Source organism: Stegostoma tigrinum, chromosome 31, assembly GCF_030684315.1.
Source record: "Stegostoma tigrinum isolate sSteTig4 chromosome 31, sSteTig4.hap1, whole genome shotgun sequence".
NCBI classification, from domain to species: Eukaryota; Metazoa; Chordata; class Chondrichthyes; order Orectolobiformes; family Stegostomatidae; genus Stegostoma; species Stegostoma tigrinum.
Window position 1 is genome coordinate 40,495,388 of NC_081384.1, and position 27,616 is coordinate 40,523,003.

A 27,616-nucleotide genomic window follows, 5' to 3' on the forward strand; every position below is an offset into this window, starting at 1 on the left:
ATGTTTGGCAACACCTATTCCATGTTGTTCCTCCCAGAATGATACAGCACAGAAGGATGTCATTGGGACCACTGTGTGTCTATCAACTCTTTGGCAAAGATTTCCAATAAAACATACTCTCCTGTTCTTTCCCAATGCCCTGAAAACGTTTTTTTCCTGTACTTGATAAATTCTTTTTCTGAAAGTCAACACTAAGACCATAAGACATAAGACCATACGACACAGGAGTGGAAGTAAGGCCATTCGGCCCATCAAGTCCACTCCGCCATTTAAATCATGGCTGATGGGCATTTCAACTCCACTTCCCTACACTCTCCCCGTAGCCCTTGATTCCTTCTGAGATCAAGAATTTGTCGATCTCTGCCTTGAAGGCATCCACCGTCCCAGCCTCCAATGCACTCCGTGGCAATGAATTCCACAAGCCCACCATTCTCTGGCTGAAGAAAAGTCGTCTCATTTCAGTTTTACCCCCTCTAATTTTAAGGCTGTGCTCACGGGTCCTAGTCTCCCTGCCTAACGGAAACAACTTCCTAGTGTCCAACCCTTCTAAACCATACACTAGATTTGTCTAAGAGATAGTAGGAACTGCCAACGCTTGAGAATCTGAGATAACAAGGCGTAGAGCTGGATGAACACAGCAGGCCAAGCAGCATCAGAGGAGCAGGAGAGCTGATGTTTCGGGTCTGGACACTTCTTCAGAATTGGGGGAGGGGAAGGAGATTCTGAAATAAATAGGGAGAGAGGGGGAGGCGGATAGAAGACGGATACAGGAGGACATAGATGGAGAGGAGATAGACAGGTCAAAGAGGCAGGGTTGGAGCCAGTAACGGTGAATATAGGTAGGAAGTTAGGGAGGGAACAGGTCGGTCAGGGAGGACAGACAGGTCAAGGAGGTGGGATGAGGTTAGTGGGTAGGAGATGGGGGTGGGAGGAATGGCTAGGGAGGCAGGGACGAGCTGGGCTGGTTTTGGGATGCGGTTGGGGCAGGGGGGATTCTGAAGCTTGAGAAGTCCACATTGATACCCTTGGGCTGCAGGGTTCCCAAGCAAAATATGAGATGCTGTTCCTGCAACCTTCGGGTGGTATCATTGTGGCAATGCAGGATGCCCAGGATAGACATGTCATCCAAGGAGTGGGAGGGGCAGACGAAATGGTTCGCGACTAGGTGGTGTAGTTATTTGTTGTTAACCAAGCATAGGTGTTCAGCAAAGTGGTCCCTAAGCCTCCACCTGGTTTCCCCGATGTAGAGGAGCCACAACGGGAACAGCAGATACTGTATACCATACTATCAGATGCGCAGGTGAACATCTGATTGATGTGGAAAGTCTTCTTAGAGCCTGGGATGGGGATGAAGGGGGTGGCGTACGGGCAGGTGTAGCACTTGCTTCGGTTGCAGGGAAAAGTGCCGGGGATGGTGGGGTTAGAGGGCAGTGTGGAGCAGACAAGGAGAGAGTGGTCCCTCCGGAAAGCAGGGAACAGTGGAGAGGGAAAGACGTCTTTGGTAGTGGGATCAGATTGCAGATGGCGGAAGTGTCGGAGGATGATGCCTTGGATTTGGAAGTTGGTGGGGTGGTACGTAATGATGAAGGGGATTCTGTTTTGGTTATTACAGGTAGGAGTGTGAGGGATGAGTTGCGGGAAATGCGAGAGATACGGTCGAGGGCATTTTCCACCACTGTGGAGGGAAAGTTGTGGTGCTTGAAAAACAAGGACATCTGGGATGTCTGGGAGTGGAATGCCTCATCTCGGGAGCAGATGCAGTGAAGGCAAAGGAATTTGGAATAGGGGATGGCTTTTTGTAGGAAGGTGGGAGAGAGGAGGTGTATTCTAGGTAGCTGTGGGAGTCAGTAGCCCTAAAATGGATATCGGTTTCCAGGTGGATGCCAGAGATGGAGACAGAGGTGTCCAGGAAGGAGAGAGAGGTATCAGTGATGGTCCAGGTGAACTTAAGGTTGGGGTGGAAGGTGTTAGTGAAGTGGATGAACTGTTTGAGCTCCTCGTGGGTGCACTGAGATGATACGGTGCCGATACAGTTATCGATGTAACAGAGGAACAGGTGGGGAATAGGGCCAGTGTAGCTTTGGAAGAGGGGCTGTCCCGATCAGTCCCCCTCCACTGACAGCCTTATCTGCAATAGCCGAACTTGTACTCACCCTCGACAACTTTGCTTCCAATTGCTCCCAATTCCTACAGACACGAGTCCAAGCTATGCCTGCCTCTTTGTAGGTTACGTGAACAATCCCACTTCCAAAGCTACACTGGCCCTATTCCACAACTCTTCCTCCGTTACATCGATGATTGTATCGGCACCGTGTCATCTCAGTGCTCCCACGAGGAGCTCGAACAGTTCATCCACTTCATGAATACCTTCTACACCAACCTTAAGTTCACCTGGACCATCTCCAATACTTCTCACTCTTTCCTGGACCTCTCTGTCTCCATCTCTGGCAACCACCTAGAAACCGATATCCATTTCAAGCCTACCGACTCCCACAGCTACCTAGAATACACCTCCTCTCATACACCTCTCATACCATAGGCCACCCCCTATTCCCAATTCCTTTGCCTCCATTGCATCTGCTCCCAGGATGAGTCATTCCACTCCTGGACATCCCAAGTGTCCTAGTTTTTCAAGCACCATAATTTCTCCTCCACAGTAGTCGAACATGTCTCTCGCATTTCCTATAACTCATCCCTCACACCCCCTCCCTGCAATAACAACCAAAACAGAATCCCCCTCGTTCTCACATAAAACCCCACCAACCTCTGAATCCAACGCATCACCCTCCGACACTTCCACCATCTGCAATCTGACCCCACTAGCAAAGACATTTCCCCCCCCCTCACCCTTATCTGCTTTCTGGAGAGTCCACTCTCTCCGTGACAACCTTGTCCACTCCACACTCCCCTCCAAAGCCACCACCTCCGGCACTTCACCATGCAACCAGAGCAAGTGCTACGCCCAAAGAAGACCTTCCACATCAATCAGATGTTCACCTGCACATCCAATAGTGTGTATCTGCTGCTCCTGTTGTGGTCTCCTCTACATCGGGGAAACCAAGTGGAGGCTTGGGGACCACTTCGCGGAACACCTATGCTCGGTTCACAACAAACAACTGCACCTCCCAGTCACGAACCATTTCAACTCCCCCTCCCACTTCTTGGACGACATGTCCATCCAGGGCCTCCTGCAGTGCTACAACGATGCCACTCAAAAGGTTGCAGGAACAGAAACTCACATTTCACTTGGGAACCCTGCATCCAAGGGTATCAACGTGGGCTTCACAAGCTTCAAAATCTCCTCTCCCCTGACCGCACTCCGAAACCAGCCCAGCTAGTCCCTGCCTCCCTAATCATTCCTCCCACCTTAAGCCCCACCCCCATCTTCTACCCTCTAACCTCATCCCACCTCCCGGACCGATCTATTCCCTCCCTAACACCTCACCTACATTTACCTTTACTGGCTCCAACCCCGCCTCTTTGACCTGTCTGTTCTCTTTCCACCTGTCTTCTCCTGTATCCATCTTCTTTCCGCCTCCACCTCTCTCCCTATTTATTTCAGAATCCCCTTCCCCTCCCCATTTCTGAAGAACGGTCTCGACCCGAAATATCAGCTTTCCTGCTCCTCTGATGCTGCTTGGCCTGCTGTGTTCATCCAGCTCTACACCTTGTCATTCTAAATTTGTTTACGTCACTTTCAGACAAATCTATTCCATACTACAACTTAGAGTACAAAAAATGTGTTTCCAATCACCACAACTCTAACTCCTTGGCTTAGGTAATTTTTGTGCCAAAAGAAACTTTATTTCATCAAAATCCATCACGGTTTTGCATATTGCTATTAAAGCAATTATTTTCTTACCATGGGTCAAAGGAAATCAACTGCAGCTTCTTTAGTTTCTATGAGCAAGTTAAGTTTGGTATCCACAGTACTATATCAGTAGATCCTCAAAGATTTCCTCCTCGATAAGGTGGCACAAGATAAGAGCTCGTGGTGTTGGGAGTAATTATCATTTAGATAAAGGATTGATGAGCTAACTGAAAATATACTGTGGGAATAAACTTTTTTTTAAGTTGGCAAATTGGAACTAATGGAATGCCACAGGGATTATTGCTGGGGTTTCAATTATTTACAGTCTACTTAATAATTTGAATGAAGGAATTAAGTATGTGATAGCTAAATTAGTTGAAGACGCCAAGACAAGCAAGTGATGAAGATGACAAACTCTGGAAAGGGAGACAGATAATTTGAGCCAATAGCCAAAGAATGGCAGATAGAACTCTAACTCGCGCAAATATGAGTTAGTCCACTTCAAGAAAAACAGAAAAGCAAAACATGATTTATTTGATTAAATACTTTACAAATCTGTGGTACAAGGAGATATTGTTACCTTGGAACATTAATCACAAATAGTCAGTAAGCAGATGCAGCAAGTAACTGGGAAGGCAAACAGAATATTGACCATTTAAGCAAGGGGAATTCATTTTGTAGTTCATCTACAGAATGCTGCTCTTACTGACGGTCAGTATTTATAAGGTAATAAGGAAGTAAAAGCAAGACTTAAAATAAAGTCACTACAGACTCAAAAGCAAGGACTTAACATTGCAGTGGGAGTACTTGGAATGAAATAAAGTCCCATGTACAGCATGGACATAGCCCCTTCAGTCCAACTCGTCCATGCCAACAAGATATCCTTAATTCTTCTAGTCCCATTTGCCAGCATTTGGCCCATCTCCCTCGCAAACCTTCCTATTTGTCTACCCATCCAGATACCTTTTAAATGACATCATTGTACACGCCTGCACGACTTCCTCTGGCAGTTCATTCCACATGCACACCACCCTCTGTGTGGAAAAAGTTGCCCCTCAGGACCCTTTTAAATATTTCACCTTTAACCGATGTCCTCTAGTTTTGGATTCCCCTACTCTGGGCAGAAGGCCTTAACTATTTATCCAATCCATGCCCTTCATGATTTTGTAAAATTCTATAAAGATCATCCCTCAGCCTCTGACAGTCTACAGAAAAAAGTCCAGCCTATTCAGCCTCCGCCTATAGCTCAAACCCTCCATCCTTGAAAATCTTTTCCCGATGCCCTTGTACACCAGTTAATGAATGGAGGCAGGCAGGTGCAATAAGCAATTAGGAAAGCAAACAGTATGTCACCCTTCATCACAAGGAGGATTTAAGTTCAGTAATCAGGAGGTCTGGCTGCAGTGGTACAGGGCCCTGGTGAGACCAAATCTGGAGTATTGCATGTAGTTTTGGTTTCCCAATGGCGACAGAGTGTAATAGAGGTTCACTGGGCTGATAGGGAATGGCAGGGCTATCCTACGGGGAGAGATTGGTTTGACTGGTTTTTATGCACTACGATTTCGAAGAATGAGAGGGAATATGGTTGAAATGTAATTGCAATGAATGTGACACGCAGATGGAATCTCTGCCAAAATACTGAAATATGGTGTATCATTGTGTTCTTTCCTTCAGGTGAAAGCAAGAAAGCATGCCAGGGGGCCTGCAAGACACTGTGATTATGCCAATCTCTTGAAAAGGAAGACGACAGATTGTGAAAAGTGCAGAGGGTATTCCTGCTGTCCACCAAAGTCATTACAAAAAACCTCCACAATCTTCTGTTTGTATCTGAAAAATTCCTCCTGGAGTCACAATGCAGATTATTTATATCTCAACTGCTTATACATATTTTCTTCTCTCAGCTAACCCATCGATTCCTTTTTTTAGACCTTTTATTTCCTATATTCAGTTTGGTTCTCGACTCTTATGATTTATATTACAATTATCAAAAGACTCCTATTACTTGCTCTATCTTTAGTCACACAGGTTTGTGTGTCCTTCCTTTTTTTCTTCATGGGAGCTGGTTTAATCTCTACTTAAATGATCTCCTTAAGGACTCCCATTGTTCAATTACTTATTTGGCTGTTAACGTTTAACTCCAAATTTAAGTAGGCTTTCTGCCAGCACTGTATATTTGTTTTGATTGTGTCTTGTCTTTACTAATGGCCAAATTCTAAAGTCATTCTAAGATGTGTATCAGAATTAACTACTGAATAAAAACAGCTAAACAATATTTAGCTCGTCAGCATGGACTTTTACAGTCCCAGAGTAACACAACATGGAAACAGGCCCTTCGGCCCAAATGTCCATGGTGACCATGGTGCCCACTTAACTAGTTCTAATTGCCTGTATTTGAGCCGCATCCCTCTGATTGGTTCCCATCCATGAATCTATGGAAATTTAAAAAAAAATCTTGCTACTGTACCTGCCTCAACCACTTTCTCTGGCAGCCCATTCATATGCACATCACTTTCTGCATAAAGGCTCTTCTTAAATCGATCCCCAGCCCCCCTCCCTTTAAATCTATGTCCTCTAGTTTTCAATTCCCTATCCCTGGGAAAAAAGACTATATGCATTCATCGTACTTATGCCCCTCATGATTTTGTACATCTCAATAAGCTCAGCCCTCATTCTCTTATGTTCCAAGGAATAAAGACCCATTCTGGCTAACCTCTCCCAAAAATTTAGGCCTACTAGTCCTGGCAAAATCCTTGTAAATCTTCCAGTTTAATCATATCTTTCTGACAACAGGGTAACCAAAATCATACACAATACTTCAAGTGCAGCCTCACCAATGACTTATACACCTGTAACATAACATCCCAACTCCTATACTCATTGCCTCGACCAATGAAGGCCAGCATGCTAAACACCTTCTTCACCACCCTGTCCACCTGTGACTATGTACTTGTACCCCTAGGTTCCTCTGTTCCACAACACACCGCGGGGCTTTACCATTTACAGTAAAAGTCCTACCTTAGTTTCACTTTCCAAAGTGCAATACCTCACACTTACCTGTATTGAATTGCATTTGCCAAGCCTCAGCCCCAAACTTCCCCAACTGATCAAGATCCCTCAGTAATTTTTGATAATCTTTCTCACTGTCAACGATACCTTCTGATTTTGTATCATCTGCAAACTTACTAACCATGCCTCGTACATTCACATCCACATTTATGTAAATAACAAATAACAAAGGTCCCAGCACCCATTCCTGTGGCACGCCACTTGTCACAGGCTTCTAGTCTGAGAAGCAACCTTCAATCATCACTCTCTGCTTCTTAATATCGAGCCAATTTTGAATCCAATTAGCTAGCTCTCCCTGGATCCTATGCGACCTAACCTTCATTATTAGCCTGCCATGTGGGACTGTGTCAAAGGCCTTACTGAAATCCATATAGACAACATCCCCTGCCATACTCTCATCACTCTCTTGGTTCGCTCTTTGAAAAACTCAAAGGTTTGTCAGACATGACTTCCCACACACAAATCCATGTTGATTATCTCTAATCAGACCTTGACTATCCAAATGTTGGTCAATCCGGTTCCTCAGTATCCCCTCCAATAACTTGCCTACCACTGATGTCAGGCTCAATGGCCTGTAGTTCCCTGGCTTATCTTTGCTACCTTCAGAACTTTAGTGGCTAAAGATAGAGCAAAAGTTTCTGCAAGAGCCTCTACAATTTCTTCCCTGGCCTCTCTCAACGTCCAAGGATGGGCATGACCAGGTCCAGGGGATTTACCTGCCTTAATGTGATCTGACTGCAAACACCTCTTCTCTTGCATTATGTAAGCGGCACAAACACCCCCACTTGTTTCCCTTATTTCCTTAGCATCCATGATTCTCTCCTCAGTAAACACAACAGCTATATTAATCTTTAAGGGGACCTACTCTTTCCCTAGCCACCCTTTTACTCTCATTATAGCTATAGAACATCTTGGGATTATATTTAACCATATCAGCCTCTGATTTCCTTCTTAAATGTGCTGCTACACTTTTTGTCGTCATCTCGGGACTGACTTGAGTCTGATAGCTTAAATCTTCTTTGTGCCTCCTTTTTCCTGACCACAGCCTTACTATCTTTCATCAGCCAGAGATCCTGGTTCCACAAGAAAGAGAGGTGAAATACATTTGACTTCAGATTTAAATGACTCAACAAACACCACTCAGGATCACAGCGTTGTTATCGTGCAGGTGGCCATTTGGCCCATCATGGCTGCAGTGGTTCTTTAAATGATCATTAGCTAATACACATCTCATACTTTTTCCTCGACCTGCTATACATTACTTCTATCCAAACAGTCATCTAATGTCCTCTGAATGCATCAATTCTACCTGATTCTAGCACATTTCCAGGTAGTGAAGTCTATATCTTAACTACTTGCTGTGTGATAAGGTTTCTTTCTCACATCACCCTTGCTTCTTTTACATATGACTTTAAATTTACGCCTTCTCATTCTTATTCCTTTTACAACTCTCCCTGTCTACTGCATCCATCGTGCTTGTGATTTTGAAAACCTCTAGCAAATAGATTTCAAATTTTTTTCATTCATGGGATGCGGGAGCCGCTGGCTGGACCAGCGATTATTACCCATCTTCTCCTATCTGCCTTTTCTGAAAGGAGAACAGTCCTGACTTCATCTATCCTCATAATTGAAGTTCCCCATTTCTGAAAACATTTTTGTAAATTGTTTCTGCACTCTCTGAAATGCATTCACACCTTGTCTATAATGCCCTCACACAGTTTCTCACTGTTGGGCAATGATAAGGGGTTAGTTGAGTGCTTAAATTCTAGCATCAATTCTGAGCACACCTCAGTGTCCCTAAATTTCAAGAGTAATATCCACTCAAGTGTACTTGAATTTTAGTCAAGACAATGTGACTATCAACTGTTTACTTCAAGCATCCATAATCTAAATAGATAGCTTAGTAAAATGCACAGAGATCTAATTACACAAGTGAGTTTTATGTTAAACACACGAGGAGAAAAGAATGCCAACATATTATAATGCACAACAGCTGCATCCCAAACTGCAGTTTTTCACTGTACCAGTTTTTACCCTGAAAGGGTCACGTGATTGGCAAGCATCCGACTAAATGATTCAAAACCCAGCTGAAAAGCAAGTACATTTCTTGGAGATGGTGGAATCCCTGTGACAGCAAGCTATTCAGGGTATTTTCTTTGTAAAAATACAGTGTTGTACATTGTGGTCCTTCCACAACCACCCAGTGGAGATCCCCAGCGACACCACTTCTACAAAAGGAAGTAGTGGCTGCAATCATGTTCAAAACCACATACTTAAATTAAACTACATCTTTGCACCTTTATGCAGTTTCTCTTCCCTTCCAAGAGAGTTACAACTGATGCACAATTTACCTTCAGTTAGTTCTGCCGAAAGCTCTCGCTGTCGTTTCTTGTTCAGGAATTTTTCCTGTACTGGCGCACTCTCCAATTTAGACACTGATAGTAAATCGTCGAAGTGCTGTTTAAATGGCTTCTCCGTACGATTCTTATTGTGAGCATATTCTGCAATAAATCATAGGTGCTTGATTCAATATACTGTCCTTAGCTACGTTAGCTGATGTCTAACTCCAGATTACTACAAAGTTGTTGATTCAACTCTCTAAATTCAGTTTTACGGAGATGAACAATAAATACTGACCTTGCTAGGGAGACCCACATCCCAGAAGCAAAACAGAAATGTCATAAGGGGGCACATACACAATGCTGGTCCTGATACTTACTGTCTGAGCTGATTACTGAGTTGGTCAGTTTTTGCCGTGCTCTGCGGGATGGATCTGGCAAATTGGCCGTCAATAAACCTTTGTGTTTCAGCGAAAGCTTCTTGGAGGTTTTGTTCTTGTCCAGTGATTTATTTTGCCAATGACCTTTTAGAACAGGTTGGAAGTGCATGCTCAGTGGAATGTCTGAGGGAAGGAACAAAGGCAACATTTACACTTTCCAATACTCACTATCAACAATTTATTGAAAATTCCACTACAAAGTTACGCTGTCCAATAGAGGGAAGAACAACCAGATAATTACTATTTGTCTCTAAAAAGCTACGATTCGAATTTCTAACCACTGAAAGTGTATCTGTCTTGTGTATGCATCATGTCCCCATTAGGAGGGCTAAAACAATGATTATTTATCGAACTGTGACTACCCATTTAAAATTTGATAACCATCATAAAAGGATATTCAAGTTTAGTAGTATCAACCAAAACAGCATGCCAGAAATGCAGGACATAATCTAGACTGTACATGCTTCTAAACCTAGCTGAAAATAAAACAAGAATCAACAGTTACAATAATAGCCAGAATTGATAACGTGGATAGAAACACATTGGTGAGACTTGGTGTTGTGAGCTGTCATGTAGGCTATGAAGATGAAAAAGAGCGAAAACAGGCAGTTTTAGGATAATTAGTCCAACATTAGTGGTCAGGAAAATGCTGGAAATGAATAGGGAAGTGATGCAAGCACTTAGAAAACTGTAATATGACCACGTGCAGTCAAAGTTTTGTGAAAGTTAAGTCATGTGTGATGAAATAGTAGGAAATGCAGATGCTGGAGAATCTGAAATAACAAGGTGTGGAGCTGGATGAACACAGCAGGCCAAGCAGCATCAGAGGAGGAGGAAGGCTGATGTTTCGGGCCTTCACCCTTCTTCAAAAAAGGGTCATGTTTGATGAATCTTGTTTGAATTTTTTTGAAGCAAAACAAGTGCAGTAAACAAAAGTGTGAAGAATTTGGATTTCTAAAAGAGGTATTTGATAAGGTGTCACACAAAATTATGCACAAAACTAGGGCTCATAGATTCAATATAATGCATCAGCATGGACAGACAATTGTCTCAAGTCCAGAAAACAGAGGCAGGAAAAAAGCCATTTTAGGTTGGCAGGCTGTTAGTGGTTGCGAGCTTAGAATATCAGCGGTCAGTCTCAGATTTTTACAACTGGTATTCACATTTTAGATGAAGAAAACTAGTTTAATGCATCCACATTTGCTGCTGATAAAAGAAAGCTTGAGGAGGAAATGAACTACGAGGAATGTACAAAGATGCTGCAAAGGGCCATAGCTTAAGTGAAAACCAGAAGTTTTACATCCATATCACAGATTAATTGGTTCCTTGCTGTATCGAAGTACTTTAGAGCCAATGAGGCTTCTTTTGCAGCACAGTCGCCATGGTAATGAAGGAATGGCTGCAGCAAATTTGCACATTGAAGTTTTAGCAGGTTTATACTAGCTCTCCCTATTTGAGAACAGCTAAGCTAATTAACAAAGCCAGCATCATTTTTGCTCAACTTTCAGCAGAGTGCTGGGAATTTGGTGAATAACGGAGTTAGGAGGAAGAGGAGGATAAACAAGTACTCTTTCGTCTTTGCTAACTTGTTCATCCTAGACGTATTGTTTCTTAATCTACTTCAGGAAAAGATGAGATTGTAAGAACCGCCGATGCTGGAGTCAGAGATAATAGTATGGAGCTGGAGGAACACAGTAGGTCAGGGTGCATCAGAGGAGCAGGAAAGTTGGCGTTTTGGGTCGGGACCCCACTTCTGTAGAAGAGCCCTGACCCGAAACATCAACTTTCCTATTTGTCCGATGCTGCCTGGCCTGCTGTATTCCTCCTCACCACACTGTATTATCTCAGGAAAAAGATGATAGCTGTTTAGTGAGTATCTGCTGAGTGGTTAACACCTGCAGACCTAATTCAGCAGCTATGTCCTTTAGGATTTGATCAGCTTGGTCAGTAGTTATGCTGTCAAGCCACTCCGTGACAGATTTTGAAGACCTAGCCCCAGAGTAATTTCCGCAAATACCTTCAGAGTTCCCTCCAAATAGTGTCAGCATAAAAGTGTATGGGTTCATGAGGTGAGGATGACAGTATTTGGTAATCAGTTGGAGGTTTGCTTGCCTATGATCTAGCTGATGCCATGAAATTTAATGGTGACTGGACTCAATGTTGAGGACTGTGAGAACAACTCCCTCTGGACTAGACACCACCATGCAGCCACCTTTGCCAAGTGTGTTTTGCTGGCGGGCCGACCCATCCCCAGGAGTGGTTACAGTCTCATCTGGAATACTGTGTGTAAGTGAAAATTCTGAGCATATGATTGGTCAAGCAACAGCCTGATGTAATCTGCGTGACAGCTCTTTCAATTTTGGCACTAGCCCCCAAATGGTGGGAGGAGGAATTTACAGGGTTGATGAGCTGAGTTTGTTGTTGTTGTGGGTGCCTTATTTGATGCCAGGTGATCTGTTCAGTTTTATTCCTTTCCTTAGGCTTTGCAGCTGCTGAATCAACTGAACGGTTCTCTAAATTATTTCACAGGCCAGTTCAGGGTCACCCACATTGCAGTAGGTCTGGAATCACGTGCAGACTCGACCAGGCAAGGATGGCAGTTTTCTTCTATGAAAGGACATTAGTGATCTGCATGCGGCTTTTATGACAAGCAATGGTATTTTTATGGCTGTCATAAGACTTTGATTCCAGATTTTATTGAATTCGAATTCTGCAATCTCCTGTGGTAGGATTCGATTCCCAACCATCAAAACATTACACTGGTCTCTGAATTATTTGTCCAGCAACAATACCACTACACCATTCACCCTTTCCACCTCAATAAAAAAAACAAATGATAGAAACCTTTTGATTTCTTGCTTTCAGAGATTTTTGGGTCTTTGTACAAGGAATATGGGAAACTAATACACGACTACGTAATTAGAATCGAAAATTAGCGTTGATCTTTATTCTAAAGGATTTGAAGCACAAAAGTAAGGAGGTGTTTGCAGCAAATTTACATTACTTTGGAAAGACCAAACCCACAATAATGTGTACAGTTATAGCTTCTGTACTTACCAAAGAATTCACTTGCCTAAGAGACAATGCAATTGAGATTTAGTGGATTGCTAGCTGGGATGGGAGGACAATTAAATATAATGTCCTAAACTCTGATATTTTTGAAGAATGAGGGCGATGTAATTGAAATCGAAGATTTTGAGAAACTATAGAACAAGGAGTCAAAAGCAAAACAGTTGAAAATCAAAAAAATACAAAAAATGCTGGAAACATTCAGTAGGTTAGGCAGGACTTCTTAAGAGAAAGAGACACATTTCAGATCCATCATGATGCCGGAATAAGGAATCATAGGCCCAGGACAAGGGCGTGACAATTCAGGATCGAGATGTGAAAAAAGTTTCTAGACTCAGAGGATTGCAAATCTTTAGAATCCTGTACCTCTCAGCGCTGCTCAGTCCTTTTGTATATTCAAGATTGAGACTGATAAAATGGGAGTGAAAATGGAGCTGACAGATGAAGTAATCGGTAATATTTTTCAATGATAAACAGGTTTCAGTTTCTAATGGCCTATTATTTCTTGCAATCTTAAATGAGCAGTACTACCAAAAAAATTATGAAAATGTCCAAGTTGGTATATGTCCAATACATTGATGTGTGAATGGTCAGCAAAGTCAAGGTCTTTTTGCAAATCTAAAAGAACCTTTTATGTAACCAGAACAAAACTCCTTAGAATAGGTCAAGGAGAAAGTCTACACCCTAACTTCCGTTCTGAGGAAGGGTCACCGGACCCGAAATGCTAACTCTTTTTACCTTCACAGATGCTGCCAGACCGGCTGACCTTTTCCGGCAACTTTGTTCTTGACCCTAACTTTACCTTGTTTAAAGGCAAGTGTAAGGTGCTGCGGTCTAGGTGTGACTCAACTGGTCAAACTACTAGACTTCAAGCAAGACACACTTTATTCTTACACCAAACGAGAATAAGAACTGACATAACTTTAACTCAAAATACTTACAAAATAGTATATTATTTATTATTTACAATAGTATATTATTTAAACACTGTTCCAATACAGTAGCATCCCATAAACACACCCTTCCCTTGCCTGCTATCTCCTGTTCAGGAAACGATACACTGACAGAATGAATCTAGTAGAGACAGAACTCAAGCTTTCTATAGCAATGCAGCGCAAGAGATGCATTTAGAATCTTCTCCAACCTCAGCAGCTGAAAGCAAAAATAAAACCCTGGGTCTTTGAAAGCCCAACATTCTTTTTGTCTAATTTTACAAAAACCAAAGTGATTGACTCTGCTTGACGGGGAGACATCTTGTCACCAAGCTAACAACAATCCTCAAGAGAAACAGGACAGAACACATCCCTCTTAAGGCACATTTCATCACACTTCAGACAACTTTCAAAAATGTATTTAAATACCGGCCAGATGGCTGACAAGTTTTCTCCCTTGCATCAGTGCCCTAAATTCAACAAAGAAAATCTTGAATGTGCTCGAAATGGCAGAAGCCCTTTCTTGATTGATGAATTTAGAACACTGGGCCATGGTATCAGAACATTAAGTTGTTTGTTTTTAAGAATGAGCTAAGGAGAAAATGGTAACTGGAATTCTGCAGTAAGAGTTTATGATCAACGGTTCTGTTTATTTAAAACAGATTGCAAGGCTTTCGGGTAATAAGTGACATGTGATAGCTCGGAGAGAAGAGTGGGATCCAGGTGGAAAATTAGCCATGACCTTGTTGAATGGAGAGCAGGCTCAAGGAACCAATGGCTGAATACAGGTCCTATTTTTTTTGCTCCCGGTGAAGAAGGGACACAGACTGCCCACTGCAATTCCATGTTGCAGTCACCAGATGGTGTGCTAGGATGATGCTGAAAAGGTCTACACCAAAGTGATTTCAGCAACATTGGTTGAAATAGAATTATACTTCTGCTGCAGTACAGGCTGAGAGAACAACCCTTACTGGCATAACATTCACAAAAGAGGAGGCAAACAACAACAAACTGCCATTCCTAGATGTCACAGTAGAGCGAACAGCCAATGGGGAACTTCAAACCAGCGTCTACCGGAAAACAACACATACGGACCAAATACTGAACTACAGGAGCAACCATCCCAACACCCACAAATGAAGCAGCATTAGAACATTATTCCAACGAGCCACCACACACTGCAGCACAGAGGAACTACGCAGAGCAGAGGAAAATCACCTATACAGCGTATTCAAAAAGAATGGGTACCCTATGAACACAGTCCACCGATTCCTCAGCAATAAACCCAAACAAACAGACAAAACAGGCTCAGAAACCATAACCACTCTCCCCTACATCAAAGACATTTCTGAAATGACTGCCAGACTACTCAGACCTCTTGGCATCAGGGTAGCCCACAAACCCACCAACACACTAAAACAGCAGCTAATGAGTAAAAGACCCTAGACAGACAACAAACAAAACGAACGTCATCTACAAAATACCTTGCAAGAACTGTGACAAACACTACATTGGACAAACTGGCAGAAAGCTAGCCACCAGGATACACGAACATCAACTAGCCACAAAACGACATGACCCACTAACACTCGTATCCTTACATACAGATGAGGAAGGACACCACTTTGATTGGGACAACACATCCATCCTAGGACAAGCCAAACAGAGACATGCACGAGAATTCCTAGAAGCATGGCATTCCAACCGGAACTCCATCAACAAACACATTGATTTGGAGCCAATCTACCATCCCCTGAGAAAAAGAACAGGAAATGACATCACCAATGCAGGAAATGACATCACCAACCCAAGGAAACCTAACCAGATAAATAGAAAGCAGGACATAACACCAGCGCTTTGTCGGAGGCTCACTGATGATGTTACCTCGAATGGTGACGAAACATCTGAAAACTAACCTTCCAGCTCAGCGAGCAAACTCACATCCAGAACCTCAACCTGAGCTACAAATCTTCTCAAAACTTGCTGAGAGAACAACCTTCAGCCACAGACTTTTGAAAGGCAGGCAGGAAGCAGCAAATGTTCCTTTCCAAGTTTTTGATGCAGTGAGCGGGAATGATCTGGAACTTGTCGTTTACATGGGTGGGGGCAGTGAAGGCAAATAAACTGCAGGGTGGCATGGAAAGAGTGAGCAGAGGCATTTCCTGGAGAACTGCACAGAGAACCGGCATGGGGTCGAAGGACAAACTGGCGCTCCCCTGTGGTGCAATGTCTATGCCAAATGAAAACACTATCAGTGTCTATCTTAATTCTGATATTTCCTTTGCACTACAGATTATTTTCCAGGTGGGGGGCCCAATAGATAAGAGACACATCGTAACGTCGCGATCCTCTCACTCTCCACCGACACCTTCAACTGCTTAACTGAACTCTTCCTTACCCTTAACAACTTCTCCTTTAACTCCTCCACTTCCTACAGACTAAGGTGGCGGCTATGGCACCTGCATGACTCCGAGCTATGCCTGTCTCTTTGCAGGATACATAGGACCAGTCCCTCTTCTGCTGATACACTGGCTATATATCCCACGTGTTCCTCCTCTACATTGATGATGGTATCGGCACTATCTCATGCTCTTATGAGGAGCTTGAACAGTTCATCAACTTTACGAATGCCTTTCACCTTAACCTCAAATTCACCTGGACCATCTCCAATACCTCTCCCTCCTTCATGGATCTCTGTTTCCATCTCTTGTGACTGCTATGAAACTGACATCTATTTGCCACCGCATCTGCGCCCAAGATGGCAAGTTCCACTCCCGCACATCTGAGATGTCCTCCTATTTCAAGGACCGTAACTGTGATCGAAAATGCCCTCAAGTGCATCTCTTGCACTTCACACACTTCTGCCCTCACATCCCGTTCCCCTCAAAGTAAAGAGAATTCCCCTTGTCCTCACATATTACCCCAACAACCTCTACATCCAATGTACCATTCTCTGTCACTTCCACTAGCTACAATCCGATCCCACAACGAAAGATATATTTCCTTCCCCACCCCTATCTGCCTTTTGTAGGGACGGTTCTCTCTGCGACTCCCTGTTTGCTCCACACTCCCCACTCACCCCACCGCGCCCGGCACCTTTCCCTGCAACCGCAGTAAGTTCTACACCTGTCCTCTCACTTCCATTCAAGGCATAAAAGAAACCTTCCATATTAGACGGGGTTCACCTGCGCATCCATCAATGTGGTCTACTGTTCCCAATGAGGCCTCTTCTACATCAGTGAGACCAAGCGTACACTCAAGGGACTGTTTTTGAGAGCATCTGTATTCTGTACATGACAAACACCACCACCTTCCGGTCACAAACCATTTTAATTTCCAGGGTAACATGTTCATCCTGGGTGTCCTCCAGTGTCACAATGACACCACTGCAAACTGGTGGAGCAGCACCTCATATTCTGCCTCGGGAGCAAACAGCCCGACGACCTAAACATGAAATTCACCAGTGTTAAAATCTCCCCAACCCCGGCTTCATTCCATGTCCAACCTTCCCTCTCATCCCTGCCTCCTTGACCTGATACAACCTGTCCATCTTCTCTCGCACTTATCCACCCCTCCCATCTCACTGTCCAATCCCCACCACTCCCTACCAGCACTCACCCATCACCATCCCACCTCTACTCTCTATTTATTTGAGCTCCCTTCCCCCACCTCATTTCTAAAGAATGGCCCTGACCCGAAACGTCATTTTTTCTGCTCTTCTGATGCTGCCTGGCCTGCTGAGTCATCCGTGATATGTCCCAAGTTCAGTTTGCTCCCCAACTGAAACTGCTTCTGCAGAAAAGCAGATGAGTTCCAAATAAATGCATGAAGTAGGGCCAATGGCTTTTATTTTTGTGGGAGAAGGAGAACATATGCAGGAGAGCAGTAAGGGATGGGGAAAAACAGCAGGAGACTTAGCCCACAGATATGCATGCAGTTTAACGTTTTGGAGGGATATCATGTTTAACAAACAACTCCTGTAGGGGCATCAATGTGCCTTTACTTTCTATTTTATTTTATTTCTGGTTCTGCTGTCATCCGCCAAGAAACTGAGGCATGACCTTCTCAGCCTGCAATAATTGCCTGCACGCAGTGGTGACGTAAGGCTGGAAATGACTCAGAGACAGTAAGGACTGCAGATGCTTTGATGTCTGATAGAGCAGAGAAAAAGTGTTTGCTGATGGTGTGGATCCTTCTGAGGACAAAGAAGGGCAGAGGTCCTCTGCAGGTTGAGGAGAAAGGGGCCCTGAGCTGGGGCGAGGGGATATCATCAACACACTTTTCTACTTAAATTTGACAATCCACAATCAGAGATAACAAATTGTTTTGTTATACAATGATGAGAACAATTCCTTAATTCTAATATCCAAACTCTCCTCTATTCATTTTCCATTTAACACTACCAGTTTTGAGTGACATGACTTTTCTTATGAATGCTTGATATAGCCTTTGGAAAGGAGAGTAAAATGAATTGTCTTCACTCATTTCTTTGACCTGGACAGGTCCCTGCTTATGAATACAAGCAGTTCCAGTCCCCAAAATAAAGCCATACTGACTGCACCTTAAATTGATCATTGGGGAATTCCAAGCACATTCAGAAATCTTCAGCAAGCACTGGTCAATTTCAGAGACTCAGCTGTGAACTTTGCAGAGATGGGCCAGCTGAACGTCATCACTACTCTGCCTATTGTGAGCAGCCGGTGGGACATCCTGTTTCATGCAGTTCACCAGTTGTAGTGATGTTTAGCCTACATACTTGGCATTGTACCGGAACTGAAATTTTCACACATTCCTCACTGACGCTGTAGGCAGAAAGTAGTTTTGATTTGATGGCAACATTCTATTAGTGAATAAAACAACTCTTATTGCAGCTGCCTAAAAACATGAAATGGCTGGTTTCATCTATCCAATTAATTCAAATCTGTATTCATTTAACTCGCATGCTTAGCAACTTGAATAGTTGAATTCAGCTTTAATGAAACCACAAATGCCCAAATGGCAATGGCACTATCATTGTTTTCAGCCAGCTCTCGCTAACATTTCCACTGGCTTACACGAGAAACATGTTTTGGATGCAGCGATCCCTAATCTTTGTATATTCTTATTACATACAAATATACTTTTGCTATATTTGAATCTGCAGCTGTGCGTGAAAATTTCCTTGTACACCTTAATCTGCTCGATCCCACGCAAATTTGCCTTTGAAATAGAACAGTCTATTGGGTTTGATTTCCTCAATGAGAAACCGCTATCGATTTTTTTACAACTGCCTACACATTCCATCTTCCCTGAGCCATTTGTCATAGGATTGGTCCATCAGCAATTGTGTAAATACGTCTTAAGCCATTTACTCACCATGCAAGCTTGACACTTAAAATAGAGAGCATCAAAGCTTTCCTGTGGGATAATAGTTAGCCTGATCAGATCACTGCTCACTACATCTTGCACAGTGACAAAACATGCCTATAGTTACCACTTGCAGACCTGAAAACACTGAATCTACCTCAGAGTGCTCTGAAAGGCAGGTTATCTCAAAGGTTTCAGACTCTGGCAAAGCTAATTGCTCCATGCTGCTGCCACGTAGTAGTCCATGAGTGGCTCACTTCATGCACTCTGCATGAAAAAGGAGCATGCAGTTACAATTTTTTCGAATTAAATGAATACGTAGAGGCCAATAGTTCACACCTACATTTTCTATGTTAACCGCCATTCCCTTGTAAATTTGGCAGTCTGTCCTGATGAGTGCAAAGTAGAACTTTTGGACACAAAGTATCTTTCCTCAGCATATTTACACAAGTTTCTTTGCATTGTCAAGGCATACCAGTCTATGGGCTGAGTGCTGGAAAATGGGATTAGACTGTTTGTGTGGTTGCTTCTGACTCAATGGGCCAAAGAGGATTTTTCTGTGCGGCAGACCTCTATGACCCTATGAAAAGACTGGCAGGGGAGTAAATGGATGGATTGTTCACTCGTGAAATTCTGCTCCAATTGAAAAACAGGAAAGTTTTGCAACTTGAGAAAACAAGTGTTCAGTCGAAAGTGGTAACTATGGGGTCATTTTGAGACAGTGCACAAGATGTAGTGAGCAGTGATCTGATCCAGGTAACGATTATCCCACAGCAAAACTTTGATGCTCCCTACTTAGGTGTCAAGCTTGCATGGTGAGTGGATGGCTCAAGTCTCATTTCTAAGATTGCAGGAGCCAAACTTAAAGCACATGGTCCAGTACAACTAAAAAAAGCCAATAATGGCTTTAATCAACCAGCACACTGATGAAAAGCAGCTTGTTTAATCATGTCATACGAGGTTTGGAAGTAAAGAGACAGAAAGGTTGATACTGAATAGCGCCAAGTATTGATGAGTTAAGAAAATTTTATCTGACAACTCTGATTGGTTGAGCTATAGTGTTAAAAGTGTCTACAGTGAGAAAACATGCAGCCTGCAGTCAGGCTGAAGAAGAAAGAGCACATGGGGGGGGAAAAAACACCCAAATACTTGATCAACCATTGATCATCATCCTTTCATTCATTCTACAGACAACAGCACCTTGTTGTTACAAAATTTAAGAACAGAGGCAACAAAATGACTTTCCACATAGTGGCCTGGGCTTTTGATTTCAAGTTTGGTTTACACAATCTACATTAATTTTCTACCCATGCTATATCTGTTAGATGATTCATGTTTAGTCTGTTTTAATTGTGACTGAGATTGCATGTTTGTGCACTGGGGAGTCAGGGAGTTTGAAGTTAACATGCAATTTAAAATTATAACTTCTTTCTTTTCAGTTCTTGTTAAAGTTCAGTGTGTGATTTGCTTTCTCTGGGTACCAGGCAGATGTCTCTGTAATTTCACTGGCATTCTTGTACATCTACACATTGTGTGGTGACCCCTACAGCAGTAGAGCATAATTACTCATTCACTGATCCTAGTTAAGTCATGTCATAACTTATTCTGTGCTGGGATGTCTCAATAATAATGCACATTTAAAAATCACCAAGCACTCACTTAAAAAAAATTCCAAATGAGTGTTATTGAGCAAATTACATAAAGAAATATTAACACAAACAATCAAAGTCTTGGACAGAGTTGTACTGAGGAGGAGCAGGAAGGCAACTGAAATAATTAGACAATGAACAGCAGAGCAAAAGACTCAGGAATCTATGCCAGAAGAGGAGCAAAGGAAATGAAGAATACACAAGAGGTCAAACTTCAAGAGACAATACAGTTCTCACAGGGGTATCTGGGTAATTACAGAGATGAGGAAGAAGTACATAAGAGGATATTAATACAAGCACGAGAATTTTTAAACGTTTACAGGAGGCAACCAGAGGTAACCTTAACAAGCACAACGGTCACAGGTGAAAGGGACTGAACCCAAGTAAGAAAACAGACAGCTATTTGAGATAACAGGAGTTTGATGGTGCAAGAGACAACAAGCTCTAAAAGCTCAAATACTCTAATCCCTGGGAGATCAAAAAAGGTGCAAATGGTCAGTCAAATTGTCAATAGCAAGATTAAGAGGCCAAATTAAATTTGATGCAATCCAAATTCAAGAATTCAGAACTCCTGTTATGAGGTGTATCAAAATTGAGAATCAAAATGTAAGGGTTGGCAAAATATCTTGTGTTCCTCAATGAATCAGAGAATCTCAAAAGGGTTAACGTGCAGAAAATCACTAGTTGGCTGATAAAATTCTATTTTGAAGCTTTCCTGTGACAATAATCCACGTGTAACTACCAAACAAGCAGCAGTAGCTGTTTCCAGGTCTGCAGGACTCCAGCATTGTGCAGAGGAGGAACATCAGCTGACATGCTCATTCAATGCACTGCAATAAATCCTAATTGCTTATGGAGTTGAACTCCTTTCAGACGAAGAGTAACATGTAACTTGAATCAAGATTGTACCAGATTTTAACAATAAGCCTGACTAGCAGCACAAGGGATAAGTGCATCTGACTATTACTGAGGATTGTCACAAAACTACTGTCAGGTACTGGTTCAAAAAGGCAGCTCACTGCTGTGTATGAAAATAAAGAGGATACGTACTTTTAGGTGACTGATGCAAAACAAAAAAGAATTAACAACCTACAAAGGTGCAGTTAAATTATTCATTAGGATCCAGGGTGTATAAACAGAACACGCAATGGGATACAAAGCATGCAACTGTAATATACATGGAATTAGATAGGAAGCCGAAACATATACTTTGTAACTAAAATGCCAACACCTGCAATTTACATGCAATTAACACATTGATGATGTGCAAGGTATTCTGTTTAAGAAAAGTAGCATTATGCTGTATAATTAGAACATAATCTGAAACACTTACTGTGCAATTAAATCAGAAGTTTAAACTCAATACATTCACAGAAGTGCATAATGCAATATACAAGTTAAGCCAAGAATCCCTTTGCTGTGAAGTCACATCTTAAAATGCCATAGAACCATGTTCATAATGCTGGAAATGTAACGAATCCACAGCTGTCACGAAACTTACCATCAGAAACTGAAAGGACCGGGTGGAGACAGGGGTCCAACAACGCGAGCCGCTCTGACATGGGCACGTCGTAGCAATTCTCAAATGACTCTGAATTCTTGGATCCACACATAATGCAAGAAGTTGTGACATCACAGTTACATCGCACTGCAAGAGGGCGCTGGGTCTGCAAACAGGCACAGGTAAAACAATCAAGGCCTGGCACAGATACTGGAAACAAATCTTCTCACGTGTCCCAATATCAAAGAATACATGGATATGGGTCACCATCAGAAACAAAAATATCCACAAGCCAAAAATATTTTTAACATGCTACCATAGATGTAGAAGAGATAATATTAAAACAACGCAACTTGACGCAGTGCTAAAGAGATTTGTGTAAAATGAATTAAGACAATTAACACTGCAAAATTTCCAGGAGTCACTTACAATCTTGTTTGTATCAATTATGAGGTTTAAAAAAACCTGTGTTAAGAAAATAAATAATTTATTTTAGCATTCATGCCTGCTATAATATTTTTCACTTCACATGTGAAATGAAGCATACCTTGACTTGGCACATGAAAGGAGATTTTTTCAATGGATACCTTTGCGTATCCAAAAATCCCTTTGGTATGGCAAAATAAAACATTCTTCTTTTAACACATGAAATAAGTTATTGTTATTTTAAAAAGAGTGGCTGTGTGAAGAAGTTTTTATTTTACACAGAGGGTGGCGGGTGCCTGGAATCCATTGCCAGGGGAGGTAGTAGAAGCAGATACAATAGTGACATTTAAAGGACGTCTTGACAAGTACATGATTAGGATGGGAATGGAGGGATACAATCCCCAGAAAGGTATGGGGCTTTAGTTGTGATGGGCAACATGTGGATGCAGGCTTGGAGGGCTGAAAGGCCTGTTCCTGTGCTGTAATTTTCTTTGTTCTTTGTAATCCAACTTCAAATGTACATCATGGATTTCAAAGATCTTTTACAACATCTTACGGCTGTAAGAGACTCTACAGGAATTTAATCCTTACTGTCTTTCACTATGTCAAAGCCTCTTACTATGCTTTTGCTCCTGAAAGATTCTCACTACTTTATGATCGCCCATTTGTCTAACCTCAAACTTCATAGCTGCTGCCATATTCATTGTTTATTATCTTCTCCAGAGCACACTCGTAACCGTTTGATTCAAACACTTTTTAAAAAAAGCCTTCCCTATGTATTTAAGTCTGAAAGGGTTAATCCTTGATTTGCGTACACTACTGGTTGATGACAAAAGGATTCAGACAGAATAAAACAGAAGTTGATTGGATAAGACCAGAAGCAAGTGCACTCCTGACAGTCTGAGTATTTATGTAGATCATATTCAGTCAACACAAACCGCATCTGAATATGTGGCTACCTTCAAGAAGAAATGGTTCAGATAGAGTCAAGGCATATTTCCTCAAAGAGGAAAAACAGGACAAGTAAATGCAGAGCTTCCTGGATGAAAAGAGGCAGAAATTAAGATAAAGAAGAAAATAAAATGTACATGACAGTTGTCAGGTAGAAACTACAATTGCAAACTAAGGGGACGCAGAAGGTTCACTCAATGACTTGGCCTCCGCAGCCTTACGTAGCAAGGTGTTCTACAGATTCACTGCCATTTGGCTGAAGAAATTCTTGCTGATTTCAGTTTTAAAAGGGTCATCCTTTCTCTTTATGGCTAAACCTTTGAGTCCTAGTCTCTCCTACTACCTCTGGGCAGCATAGTGGCTCAGTGGTTAGCTTTGCTGCCTCACAGTGCCAGGGACCCAGGTTCAATTTCAGCCTTGAGCAACTGTCTGTGTGGAGTTTTCACAATCTCCCTGTGTCTGCATTGGTTTCCTCTGGGTGCTGTTTTAATCAGATCCCTCATCAACCTTCTAAACTCCACTGAGTACACACTCAGAGTCTTCAACCGCTTCTTCCCACAGGACAAACTCAAAACCCCAGGATCATTCTTGTAAACCTACTGTAGACTCCCTTCAATACCAGCACATCGTTCCATAGATCTAAAAGTGCTCACATATATTCTAAACGTGATCTGGCCAGAGCCTTATACAGCCTCAGCAGTACAAGTCTGCTTTTGTATTGTAGCCCTCTTGAAGTGAATGCTAACATTGCATTTGCCTTCCTAACTGCCAACTGAACCTGCATATTAACTTTAAGAGAATCTTGAACTAGGAAGCTCAAGTTGGCTGATGCTTAACTGCCCTCTGGGTAATTAGGGATGGGCAATAAATTCTGGCATAGCCAGCGATGCCTTCATCCTGTGAATGAATTTTTAAAAAGAAATGCTTCAGATTCCTGAAGTCTTTTCCCATTTAGAAAATAATCTATGCCTTTATTCTTCCCACCAAGATGCATAAACAAGGATTTTCACACATGGCATTCCATCTACCACTTCTTTGTCTACTGTCCTAGCCTGTCCAAGTATGTCTGCAGCATTCCCATTTCCTCAACTCTATCTGTCCTGTTAGAATTTCATGAGTTTCTATGTGATCCCCCTTCATTGATTATAATCTTAACCAATCCAGGCTTTTTTCATACATCATAAGATAACAAAGTGTGAAGCTGGATGAACACAGCAGGCCAAGCAGCATCTCAGGAGCACAAAAGCTGACGTTTCGGGCCTAGGCCTTTCATCGGAGAGATTTCTGATACAAGTTTTTTTATACATCAGTTCTGTCAGCCCAAGAATCAGCCTGGCTAACTTTTGCTGTATCCTTTTCGTAGCTGGAACAACCTTCCTCAGGTAAGGAGACTAAACTGCACACTATACTCCAAGTATAGTGTCAGTCAGGGTCTGTACAATTGCTGCGAGACTTCCCTGCTCAAATCTTCTCACATTGAAGGCCAAAATATCATTTGCTTTCTTCACGTCTATGCTCACTTATAGTGGCTGGCGTACAAAGATACCCAGGTCTTGTTGTACTTCTCCCTTTCATAATCTGTCACCATTCAGGTAATTATCTTTCTTCCTGATTTTGCTCAGTGATTTGGAACCAGGTGGACCTCACTGACTATGAGATCCTTGATTGGTGCTGTTAATCTGGGCTAGTCAGGGATACCTGGTTGACAGATAATAAACAGGATATGGGGCCCTGGACAGGGTTGTTAAGAAAGCATATGGTGTTTTGGCTTTCATTAACAGGGGGATTGAGTTTAAGAGTCGTGAGATCTTGTTGCAGCTCTATAAAACTTTGGTTAGACCGCACTTGGAATACTGTGTCCAGTTCTGGTCGCCCTATTATGGGAAAGATGTGGATGCTTTGGAGAGGGTTCAGAGGAGGTTTACCAGGATGCTGCCTGGACTGGAGGGCTTATCTTATGTAGAGAGGTTGACTGAGCTCGGTCTCTTTTCATTGGAGAAAGGGAGGAGGAGAGGGGACCTCATTGAGGTATACAAGATAATGAGAGGCATAGATAGAGTTGATAGCCAGAGACTAATTCCCAGGGCAGAAATGGCTAGCACAAGGGGTCATAGTTTTAAGCTGGTTGTGGAAAGTATAGAGGGGATGTCAGAGGCAGGTTCTTTACACAGAGAGTTGTGAGAGCATGGAATGCGTTGCCAGCAGCAGTTGTGGAAGCAAGGTTATTGGGGTCATTTAAGAGACTGCTGGACATGCATATGGTCACAGAAATTTGAGGGTGCATACATGAGGATCAATGGTCGGCACAACATTGTGGGCTGAAGGGCCTGTTCTGTGCTGTACTGTTCTATGTTCTATGTACAGCTGTAGAATCTCTATCACAGACCGACACACCCGGGTTCAAGTTCTACCTGCTCCAGAAGTGTGTAATAATCAGTCTGTTCAGAGATGTTAAGAACAATAGGTGTAAACAGGAGATTCAGAGTCTCTCTACTTCTGAAATTGACTGAGCTAGTTGGCCACACACAACGTACTGTGCACGTGTAAATAAAGGGTGACTTGGTGACAGGATACTGACCTCTGTGCAGTTATTTCAGCTACCAAATACATTATATTTGATCTGCAATGTATTTACCCACTCACTCAATTTGTCCAAGTTGAAGCATCTCTGCACCCTCTTCAAAGTTTACCCTCAGACCCAGCTTTGTGTCTTTTGCAAACTGGATATTACACTTTGTTCCCTCACTTAAAACATTACCATGCACCGTGAAAAGCAGGGGTCCAAGAAAAGATCTACGTTTCCCACTTGTCACTGCCTGCCACCAGGAAAAAGACTCGGTCATTTCCTCCTGTGTTTCCTGTCTGTCAAACAGTTTGATATCCACGTCAGGAGACTATCCCCACTCCAATTAACATAATTGCTTTACAATTTCTTACATGGGACATTATGGAGACCCTTCTATAAGTCCATGTAAAACCAATCCACTGGTTCCCCCTATCAATCCTACTAGTTATATCCATGCTGATTCTGTCCAATCCTGACACTGTTTTCCAAGTCATAATTCTAGCACTTCTCTTGTACCAATGCCCAGCTAATCAGGTTTTTTGCTTTCTCTTTTCAGACAGTGTGATCACATTACCTACCGACTAATCCACAGGAACTGCTCCAGAGTCTTTATCATCCTGAAGGATGCCCAATGTTCTCAAGCTACTTCCTTAAGTATTAGAAAAAGATTAAACAAAAGTCTAAAAATAAGAAGTCCAAGTCAAAAGGCAAAAAGTCTTTGACCTCTCAGAATCGTTTTGACTTTTGTAACCCTGAGAAGCTAATGTCTATAAGCATGATGGGGTCTTTTGATTTGATGGTTAAGCAGTTGAACTTGTATCTTATGTGAATTCTTTTATGCTTTGTGGGTTTTCTGTCTTTACCCCACACAAAGATACACGTTATTCGCAGGCTAGATATTTTCATTCTCTTCTGCTCTCAGATGTTATGGTTTTATTACAACACACAAACTTAACCAGAGAGCTTAACCAGATTCTTGTGAGGCAGAATTTCCTTAATTTGAAAGATGTTTGGAACAGTTGTCTCACCTTCTCCCTTTTGTTGAACCCAAAACACAATGTTATATGGATACAACTTAACAAACGTGTTCCAAAGGTTCATGCCAGACTTGAACAGTAAACTCTGTTGTGTCCACAATGCTGCCAGTTTCTCCAGTACTTTGCAATTATTTCAGATATGCAGGATCTGAAGTACTGTGCTTTGAGAACATGCAACACTTGATCTTTCAAGTTGCAAGATTTTACGTAAAAACCAAAAGAACTGCGGATGCTGTAAATCAGGAACAAAAACAAAGTTGCTGGAAAAGCCCAGCAGGTCTGGCAGCATCTGTGGAGGAGTGAACAGAGTTGATGTTTTGGGTTCAGTGACCCTTCCTCAGAAATGTCAACCCTGTTTTCTCCTCCACAGTTGCTGCCAGACCTGATGAGCTTTTCCAGCAACTTTGTTTTTGCGCAAGATTTTACTGTTTTCAATTAGAACAGTTTAACTTCTCTTCAAATATTTTGTCATTGGTTTCAAAC

At 42.4% G+C, this 27,616-nt stretch overlaps 1 protein-coding gene across 3 annotated transcripts in view; it reads right to left on the reverse strand.

Moving 5' to 3' along the window:
• The window catches only part of LOC125466244 (KAT8 regulatory NSL complex subunit 1-like), a 252,498-nt gene that overhangs the window by 23,663 nt on the left and 201,219 nt on the right, over positions 1–27,616 (reverse strand). For all 3 annotated transcript variants that reach the window (XM_059638630.1, XM_059638628.1, XM_059638627.1), the window contains exons 7-9: positions 22,154–22,319; positions 9,597–9,779; positions 9,229–9,378 (exon numbers count right to left, since the gene is read on the reverse strand). In XM_059638630.1, the coding sequence (XP_059494613.1) occupies positions 9,229–9,378; positions 9,597–9,779; positions 22,154–22,319 (499 nt within the window). The remainder of the gene's footprint in view (positions 1–9,228; positions 9,379–9,596; positions 9,780–22,153; positions 22,320–27,616) is intronic.